The 10,650-nt window shown below is 33.4% G+C and overlaps 1 protein-coding gene across 2 annotated transcripts in view; it reads left to right on the top strand.

Annotated features, from left to right (window-relative positions):
* Nucleotides 1-10,650, top strand: part of LOC106461869 (venom metalloproteinase 3-like) — a 34,232-nt gene that overhangs the window by 8,824 nt on the left and 14,758 nt on the right. For both annotated transcript variants that reach the window (XM_013921732.2, XM_022388945.1), the window contains exons 6-9: nt 1,651-1,810; nt 5,891-6,066; nt 6,213-6,284; nt 9,641-9,848. In XM_013921732.2, the coding sequence (XP_013777186.2) occupies nt 1,651-1,810; nt 5,891-6,066; nt 6,213-6,284; nt 9,641-9,848 (616 nt within the window). The remainder of the gene's footprint in view (nt 1-1,650; nt 1,811-5,890; nt 6,067-6,212; nt 6,285-9,640; nt 9,849-10,650) is intronic.

Below are 10,650 nucleotides of genomic sequence, written 5' to 3'. Positions count from 1 at the left end.
ATTATGGGAAAAAAATTTAGTTTTAGCTCAGCCACGAAGTTTTATATCATTAAATATTAGAAAAACATTAGAAATAATGAAATGTAAAAAAACAAAAACAGGATGAAGGGCCAGCAAGTCAATACGTTGATATATGGCGAGATATATTATAACATTTTTTTTTTCAATTACACTTTCAGGAAATATGCAAATAACAATGTAGTATTGCGACAAGGGGGGGAGTATAAAATAGTTTTGTAAGTTACTCCTGAGGATGACGTAGATCACGTCGAAACATGGACGTGTAGAGTGATATTTTATAGTAGAAGCCGTACGGCTTCAATAAAGTTTTTATTGTGTAAATATAAAACATTGTTTTTAATTATTTATTATAATTTAAAAAACATTTAAACACAAGTGCCGGTAGTGCATGAAAATACATTCAGATAGAGGTGTCAGAAATAGTAAAATACCGGTGAGAAGTAAATATGTAGGTTAAGGTAACAAGTAAAAGAGTTCCGTGTTCATATGTTATAGGAGTATTTATCAAGGCTTTTCAGAAAGTCACACTTGACGTTCTCTCGACTGTTCTATGACGTATGTATTTGAATGTCTATCCAGTTTTTTCACAAACACATAGTCAACAGTCTATCCAAGTTTTCTTACAAATTCATGGTCAACATTTTCTTCTACATTACATAGTTTACTCATTAGCTCATAGTCCATATTCTCTTCAATAACATGAAGTATCATCCATAGTCTATCCAGGTTGGCTCATTAACTCATAGTCTATATTCTATTCAAAAACATGAAGTATCATACGTAGTTTATCCAGGTTGGCTCAATAACTAATAGTCCACATTCTCTTCAATAACATGAAGTATCATCCATAGTCTATCCAGGTTGGCTCATTAACTCATAGTCTATATTCTATTCAAAAACATGAAGTATCATCCATAGTCTATCCAGGTTGGCTCATTAACTCATAGTCTATATTCTATTCAAAAACATGAAGTATCATCCATAGTCTATCCAGGTTGGCTCATTAACTCATAGTCCACATTCTATTCAAAAACATGAAGTATCATCCATAGTCTATCCAGGTTTTCTCACAACTTCATTCCCGACACTCTTTACAATACGTAGAAGACATGAGGTTTAACTTAGAACTAAATTTTGGAAGAGCTTTCTCTTAAGATTCTTTATATAAAGTAAGATTGAACCTTTAAATCTTATAGCTCTGATTTGATGCAGAATATAAAACATCTCGACTGTCGGCTGACTGTACATTTGAGTTTCGTAAGAAAGTCACTAAGAGAAATAATGTGGCTAGCTGGTAAATTAAAGCGTCAAGTTCAAGAAGTTTCTCATAACGGAGCAACGACAGACTGTTAGATCTTTGGCAGTTTGTTTCGAAAATATTGTTTAGTTAAATTTTGTGGTGTATAAATAAGTTTTAACACCGATCATCACTTACTTTTCGTAAATATATCTAAACTTCAAAACAAACCAGTTTATGCACTACTTCCAACTTATGATAATTCACAAAAGTATTTTAAGATTTATTTAACAAACGCATTTAATTTTTACTGTTACTTCAAACCGAGACTAGAGCTACTTACTTTTTCAGTGAGCTGTTCATATTATAACTGACTCTGTTCTCCCATTTAGGAGGGTACGATAGGTCACGACATGGTAATTAAACCCCTAGTTCTAGGTGACACCAAGAAACCGAAAACAAACCTAACGACGTCAGTCAGTGAAGTGGAAAACAGCACTCACGTGGTTTGGAAAAGGAAAGATTTCGAAGTTGATGATCAATCAGATTATGGTAAGTGTTTTTAAATGTTGTGTTTCATCAGATTATAGTGAGAACTACTATATACGAAGTCCTTAAACAGATTAGGATAACTAGTTATATATATAAAGTATTTAATCAAAGTATAATGAGATTTTATAAAAATCAAATGTTTAGTCAAAAGAGGCAAGTACTTTATCACTTATAAACGTGAGACACATTATCAGGTTATGTTGAGCACGTGTAAACGTAGGGCATATTATCAGGTTATGTTGAGCACTTGTAAACATAAGGCATATTATCAGGTTATGTTGAGCACTTGTAAACGTAAGGCATATTATCAGGTTATGTTGAGCACTTGTAAACGTAAGGCATATTATCAGGTTATGTTAGAAGAGTTTTGTAAGAACATAAATGTTCTTATTAAAATTATGGCCAGCACTTAGAAATATCAAGTGTTTATTAGAAATATAAAGAGTGACATAAACATGAAGTGGTTTGTAATATTACACTGGAAACTGAAAGGTTTGGTTATGGACATTTGAAGTCTGAATGTGAGAAGCTTACAATGAATATACTTAAGTACACAGTTAGGTAATAATACTTTGTGTTAAGCCAGAGAGAAAATTCCATCCAAAAGTAATTTCCATATAATTTTTATCGTCATTTATCTTAGCTCAGATCTTATACAGAACTATACTTATGAAAGTACTGACTGTCACGTGTCACGGTTCAATTGTCAATATAATTAATATGCTACAAAAAGCTATACTTAAATTCAAATAGTAACATGACAACAGCACGTGACACAAGTTTTCATGAAGAACATAGCACGTCTGAATCAGTAGGCCGAATTAAATATTAAAATACAAATATTTGTTAACAGTAAGAAACTTTGATATGACTGACGCTTAGTTTCTTTAAAATAATGAAAAAAAAAAAAAACAGCAGCAAATGTTCAGGTGTAGAACGCCGTAGCTAGTGAAGCATGGCATTTAGAAGAAATATATTCGATATATATGTATTATTATTAAGCACCAAATATTGTTTCCTCCATTTTGCTAAATACTGTTTAATTGTTTTTTTTATATGAAGAAGCTTATGGTTATTGCTAATTACTGGCTTTCTTATGTCGATACACTTATTACATCAGATGAACATTTTTATATTGTTTCCGTGTCACAATGAAATGAAGTATCATTCTAATCTACGTATAGTATAACAAGTACAAGGTTTTAGTCACCAAAACCTGTCAGAACACGAATACAAGTTTTCAATTACCAATACCTGTCAAAACACAAGTATAAGTTTTCAATCACCAAAACCTGTCAGAACACAAGTACACGTTTTCAATCATCAAAACCTGTTAGAACACAAGTACAAGTTTTCAATTACCAAAAGCTGTCAGAACACAAGTACAAGTTTTCAATCACTAAAACCTGTCAGAACACGAAACAAGTTTTCAATTACCAAAACCTGTCAGAACACAAGTACACGTTTTCAATCACCAAAACCTGTTGTACTTGTGTTCTGACAGGTTTTAGTGATTGTACTTGTGTTTTGACAGGTTTTGTTGATTGAAAACTTGTACTTGTGTTCTGACAGGTTTTGGTGATTGAAAACTTGTACTTGTATTCTGAGTTTTCAATCACCAAAACCTGTCAGAACACAAGTACAAGTTTTCAATCACCAAAACCTGTCAGAACACAAGTACAAGTTTTCAATCAACAAAACCTGTCAGAACACAAGTACAAGTTTTCAATCACCAAAACCTGTCAGAACACTGAAACAACTTTTGATTCGCATTACTTCCACACCAAGAATTGCTATGAAAGAAAATAACGGCGCAGGTCAAAGATGTCATTAACAAATCTAGTTTACCAACTGAAGTGTAGTTGCGGAGATATATCTACAACCTAGACGTATTTCAGTACATGTCAGCGCACCATGTCTTTTTTCTTTTAACTTTTAAATAATTTGTGACATGTGAATTTCACCAATATACTTTTAACGAAAATTATAGCTTCTTATCATAACTTAGTTTTAGTTACTATTATTTTTTATTCAGCCCGCCTTTTAACGATTTCTAATTTTATATTTTTGTGGCTTGTGTGGCATCATATCACAATAAGACTAATAATCAATCAACCAATCGTGGTGCCCTCCTCAATTCTTAGAGTCGACGACCATGGATCTCCACTGTCTCTCGCCGCATGTACCAACTCTCCTAATTTAAACTTTTCGTCTCCAATCCATTTTCTTATGTTATCGAGCCAAGTCAGTCTCTTCCTGTCTCTCTCTCTTCTTCCTTCGATTTTATCCATCAGAATCTCTGCCAACCTTCCTTCAAGTCTAATACCTAAAGTAGCCCATCTGTCTTTTCCAGAAATTGTCTTTTTTGTTGTTGCACGTTCCAACACTTTCTCTTTAGTTTTTCTTTCGATGTTGATCTCGGCCACTCGTCTATAACTCTCTCTATCAAATAGGACGTTGATGAACATGTTCTTCCATAGATTTCTTCTTCTTGAAGCACAAATAACTTCTAATGTCGATATATTCATCCATTTAGATAGACTATTGACATAAGTCATCTCTGTCTTCTACGGTCTCTCCTTCCTTCTGTTATTCCAGTTACGACCAGACTTTCAATTTCTTCTTTCCTCAGAACGTGTCCGAGAAACTCCAACTGTCATTTTCTGATGTTAGTCAGCATCTTCATCCTGCAACCTGGTCTTGACAAAATATCTTCATTTGATGTGTAACTTGTCCAACATATCTTCAATATGTGCCTTAAGAACCACAACTCTCCATAAGTGGCGATATTGTCCAAAATTTTGATGTATACGTGAGAATTGGTATAACATAGCAACCCAAAGCTCTTAACTTCGTCCTCATAGAATTTTTTACTATTTGTCATATCTTCTTCATGTTCAGAAATGCGTCTTTTGCCATCCATATTCCCTGATTCATTTCATCAATAGCATCACATTTTAAATACTCCCAACTGTCTTTTTGTGTCAGTAGACAGGGTCCATATTTCCATCTCATAGAGTAGGAATGACCTTACGTAACATTCTAGAAGTCTATTCTTTAGCTCAATTCTCTCCTGAGATTGAAAATGCTGTTTTTGTAACTTCTCTCCTTCGCTCTATCTCTTTTCTACAACTGTCATCACTAATGATATTCGTCCCTAAGTATGTAAATTCTTCTACTTGATCCAACTCTTTAGAATGTTATTAATACATGTTTTTAGGCTTTCTTCAGATCATAAAATTGCCGTTGTCTTAGTGTTGTTAGCATCTATTTTGAGTCCGTAGTCTTTAAGACTGCTAATAACTTAAAACGATCATTTCTTTAATGGTCATATACGGATTTTTCTTTAGAAAAATTATCATAGCATCTCGACTGCACACTTTGAGTGCTGCACGCTGCTACCGATGAGGCCTTTCGCTTAAGACTGGTGGTCATCAGGTTGGTTGGGCATCGATTTATAAGCGTAATGAAGTGGGAACATACCACATGTTTATATCAGTCAAACAAATAGTGTGTGTGTTACTGATCGTGGACCATCGAGCTGCATTGGTTCAATAACAAGCTAATCAAGATAAGCATTATTAGTTTCTTTTTTAGCGTTTTTTAAAAATATGTCATTCAATTATACGGTTGTATCTAGGTCATTTAAGTAGACCTTCGATACAAGTTACTTTCTTGGTCGAGAGCTCGGATGAGCCTTGCAGGTCTGAAAAAGACAGACCAATGTTTCATCGAAACTCCAAGCATGATCACATTATTAATCTTATAAATCATTGTTTGTCAATTATTATTATATTAGCATAATTTGCTTCCATACTCAAGCAAACCCCATATATGACTATGTTTTCACACTAAATACCATTTTCCCTCGTTTCTAGAACCGAATAACTGAGCACTATTTTTTATAACAGTGCTTCTCCGCTGATGTCCAAGATACTAAACAGTTGAAAAAATATTATGATTCCTATTGTTATTATGTAGTACTTTGCAAATGCGCCTAATTAATGTTATATCATATTTGTACTTCCTAAGTTATTTTTTAAATTGCGAAACTTTTTAACAATGCTTTTACGTTTGTAGCCCTTCTAGAAACCCCAGTGATGAATAATGATGAAAATATTCGACAACGGACCAAACGTTCCGCCCCCAGGTCTGTGTGGCCGGAGGTGTTACTGATCGTTGACCATGAAGCTGCTAGGCTGCACGGGTTCAATAACAGGCTTATCAAGAGATACTTTATTAGTTTCTGGAATGGAGTAAGTGTGTGTGGGGATTAAGAATAAAACTACGTCAGTGACTAGGCTAACGTAAAAACAACAACAAAAACTGAAAAATATTTCTTTTTTAGAGTGGTTTGTGAAAATGTGTTATTCATCTACACGATTGTACTTATCTTATTTAGGTAGATCTTCGATACAAGTTACTTTCTCGGCCAAGGGTTCGGATGAGTCTTGCTGGTGTGATCGTAGCCAAGGTAAAACTATCATTGTGGTTAAAAGAAGAAGAATTACTGGAATTCATTTCTATTATAATTGTTGACAAGCTAAAGTTTGCCAAAAGCTTTTGTAAACTCGGTTTTAACTAAGGTTAAATGATTACAAATTATTGTTAATGCGTGTATAGCCTTATTGAAAGGATTTCAATTCATTTTCAATGTTATTGTTTCTAAGGTAAAGTTATTATTTGTTAATAGTTTATGTGATTTTATGTCCCAACATGACTGTGATAATCTTTTTTTTACAAATCTTTCTTTTATTGGCCCTATAGTACAGGTTTTCACTATGAAGAAACATAATAGCAACTCCATCCCACACCTTGTGGAAAGCCGTTTGGCATTACTTATTGTGATGCAATGTCACACAAACTATTGATCATTCAATGGTTTGTGTGACAATGCATCACAATAAGTAACGCCTTATGCTTGTGAAGCATGGTTTAATGATCAATAGTTTGTGTGACACTGCATCACAATAGGTAACGCTTTCTCCTCGTGAAGCATGGTTTAATGATCAATAGTTTGTGTGACATTGCATCACAATAAGTAACGCCTTATGCTCCTGAAGCGTGGTCTAATGATCAATAGTTTGTGTGACATTGCATCACAATAAGTAACGCCTTATGCTCGTGAAGCATGGTTTATCATTAGACCATGCTTCACGAGGAGAAAGCGTTACCTATTGTGATGCAATGTCACACAAACTATTGATCATTAGACCATGCTTCGTGAGCATAAGGCGTTACTTATTGTGGTGCATTGTCACACAAACCATTGATCATTAGACCATGCTTCACGAGGAGAAAGCGTTACCTATTGTGATGCAATGTCACACAAACTATTGATCATTAGACCATGCTTCACGAGGAGAAAGCGTTACCAAGTAGAGGGAATTATTATTATTTTCTGTGAACTATAGGAATACTTTTAACCATTTTTGTGAAAACAAATTAACTATTACAATGTTGATATTTTGTGAAAGACCAAATAATGACATTATGATTATGCTATTTTTGTAAATATATAAACATATAAATATATAAGACTAAAAAAAAAAAGGTGGGTGCTGTATGAGCCAATATTAAGTAAATCTTAAACCCTGCTGTTTACATGTCTAAAGATCGTCTTCGTGATGTTTGGACCAATGCAAGGCAAGGATTCAAGTTTGCTAATTGGACGTCCCACTTTGACAATCCAAATTTAAAATAATGTAGAAACATTACTAGTTTTTACATGTCTAAATACGAGGGTCTGAATATAATTTACTACAACTTTTACTTTGATGATGACCAATATTTAGCAAGAAAATCGCATGTACATGTACATATGTCTAAATCTTGATTGTTGTTGCTTCTTGAAATTTACCATTTTGATTACCCTTTTCTGAATATGGGACCAAGGGTTCACCAGAGAGTACATATGCTGCTTTTATTGATTTCACTATGAAATATCACACGGAACGTTACCATAAATGTATTTGAAAACCCATTACATGACGACAAATAATAGTTTAATTTGGATACTTTTAATAACAACAAACTGTTAGTTATTTTCACAAGATTTTTGTGATATAAATCACACTTTTAAGTCATGAATCTTTTCATTTGGTAATGATGTTAACTCAAGTGGCTGTGGTTTATCAAAGTTCAGTTTTGTAATGCTTTTTTGTTTTTCGTTATATTTGCCGCCAACACGATACTTTACTTGTTTTAAGCCTGTGTTGCCAATACTAAAAGAGTTTTAGGATGAGCTTTGAATTTTTTCCTTCAAATGCGCTTTGCATCATAAATCAACACGATGTCCATTGTTCTTCTAACCTGAGTATTGTTTTTTGCATCATAAATCAACACGATGTCCATTGTTCTTCTAACCCGGGTATTGTTTTTTGCATCATAAGTCAACACGATGTCCATTGTTCTTCTAACCCGAGTATTGTTTTTTGCATCATAAATCAACACGATGTCCATTGTTCTTCTAACCCGAGTATTATTTTTTGCATCATAAGTCAACACGATGTCCATTGTTCTTCTAACCCGAGTATTGTTTTTTGCATCATAAGTCAACACGATGTCCATTGTTCTTCTAACCCGAGTATTGTTTTTTACTAAATTGTGTGATCGAAACTACTTCATTTATTAATTTAATTTTATGAGCATTTCTGAAAAGTCTATGGTTAGTTGGTTAAAAAGCTATCTCTCAAGTTCTGAGAAAACCTTAAACATCAACAGTATTATAAAGTGACTGGAATGTTTTGCACTTTTCAAGGAAGACAAAAAAAAAAGATTAATATCAAAAACTTTATGAACTTACAATCCCTCTACTATCACAATGTCAATAAGTCAATTACTGGAACTGGCTTTGATTTCTTAATAGTTTGGTGAATTTGTGACCTTTGACTTTTTAATTTACATTATTTTATATAGCAAAAGGTTTGATAAATAACAAAAGTAGTTAAAATTAGGCCTATGTGACAGAATACTGACAAAATGAGCACTTCAATTATTAAACAAGCACTATGAATAAAAACCTTCATATTTTCTTCATTAGGAAATCAATAATTGAAGTCACAAAACGTTTGTTTTACCCTCCATGTAACTGACAGTGTAGAAATTCTTCTTATCATTGTCAACATTGATTTCATTCTTTGATGTTAAAATACTCCAAAGCGTTTAACAAAATAGCAATATGAGCATTAATTATGACATTTGATTTGTTTGTAATGTTTAATGATAAGGTGGAGAAATCAATTTGTTCAAACAATGGTTAGAAATTATGAGTTCATTCTTCTTCTTCTTTCAGTCCTCTTCAAAACCCAGGGATTATAGAAGAATTTAGTTAAAACACATGAAAAACGGCAGCATTACAAAACTAATAAAAATATACTTATAGAAAAATTTGGATACTGCACTTTCCTATACATTCTTTACTAAACAGGAACTGTTACCATGACACAAGTTCGTATTCATTGATCATAGCAAAATTAAAACTGAATTAACAGATCTCTTCTTGTGCATTTTTCAGCGTTAAATTATAAACGAATTAAAGGATTGTTTCTTGTTATTAAGCCTCGTTTTTTATCCATTTCTCAGCGTTATCTCAAGAACTATTCTCGAGTCCTCATTGTTCAGTGTTACATGAACCTTCATTTATAAAATCTCTTGTTATTTTAAAAATAAATGAATCATTTAATGAAACGCTTTCACTACTCACAAGGGTTGGTTTTAAGAAGAAACACACTCTAACTTACTAGTGGATGTTTCTATAAAAGTGAAGTTTGATGAAGTTCTTTGGCTGCTTCCAAAGTTCTCAAATTACGATATTTCCTTGAATCACAGGACGAAGCCGCCACACCTTACCTCGCAAACAACATACTCCCATCCCCAAATACAGATGCTGTTGATGCAGGAGAAGCTCTCAAAGACCTTGGAAAATACTTATACCGAGAATATCGTCTTCCTAGCTACGACGTAGCTGTTGTCGTGACGAAGCTGGACATGTGTCGGCGTCGCACAGAGGGAGGTCGTTGTAACCGAGGGACCACTGGTAAGACAGTAATGTATTTAGCATCTGGATGGGAACCTTGTGTATTAAAAAAATTAACAAGAAATATTTAACTATGATTAAACAACAAAAGTGTCAGGTAGCACAGGTAGATTAGAAGTGTTTGGTACTTAGCATCTGGCAGGAATAGTTAGAAATATGTTACAGTTTCAAGAACAGGAACAGGTGGTTGTAACCAGTGATAAAATGTGTTGAATTTATATAAAATTGGATCTCTATAACTAATGGTACAGGCAAGTTATATGAATGCATCTTTACCACAAGTATTGTCCACTTTTTGTTTTTCTAATTTAACCTTTTTTCCCCTCTAAATCGTGTTTTTTCCGTCCGTACGTTCATTTAAGGTCTTCAAAATTCACAAGCAAGAAGCGGAAAAATATTTGCGAAGACTACTGATATTCTAGTGTGACCAAAACTAAAGTAAGGACGACTTTACAAAGGCTGTGATATGATTTTAAGGGATTTTTGGAGGAGGCTCACTTTTAGTGAATAAGATTTAATAACTTTGGCTCAAAACAATCTAGTGAAATACATCTACGGCTAATGAAGCCTAGTCAATTTATAAAAATAACAACAAAATAAATGGAATCAAATTCGATGACGAGGAACCCACTTTGAGACTAATAATGGCTGGAGACGGCTTAAATGGGTACTGAAGAAAAACTTTAATATAAGTTTAACATGACAGCAAATGTACAACGTTTCGACAAGGTTTTGTTATCTTTAGGTACAAAAACATTTCTAAACATTGTAAAATTTGTGTCATTTTAAACATTTATTTAAA

Source organism: Limulus polyphemus, unplaced genomic scaffold (genome assembly GCF_000517525.1).
Source record: "Limulus polyphemus unplaced genomic scaffold, Limulus_polyphemus-2.1.2 Scaffold1050, whole genome shotgun sequence".
NCBI classification, from domain to species: domain Eukaryota; kingdom Metazoa; phylum Arthropoda; class Merostomata; order Xiphosura; family Limulidae; genus Limulus; species Limulus polyphemus.
Note: the sequence above shows the minus strand (reverse complement) of the source record. Positions and strands in the feature narration are given on the sequence as shown.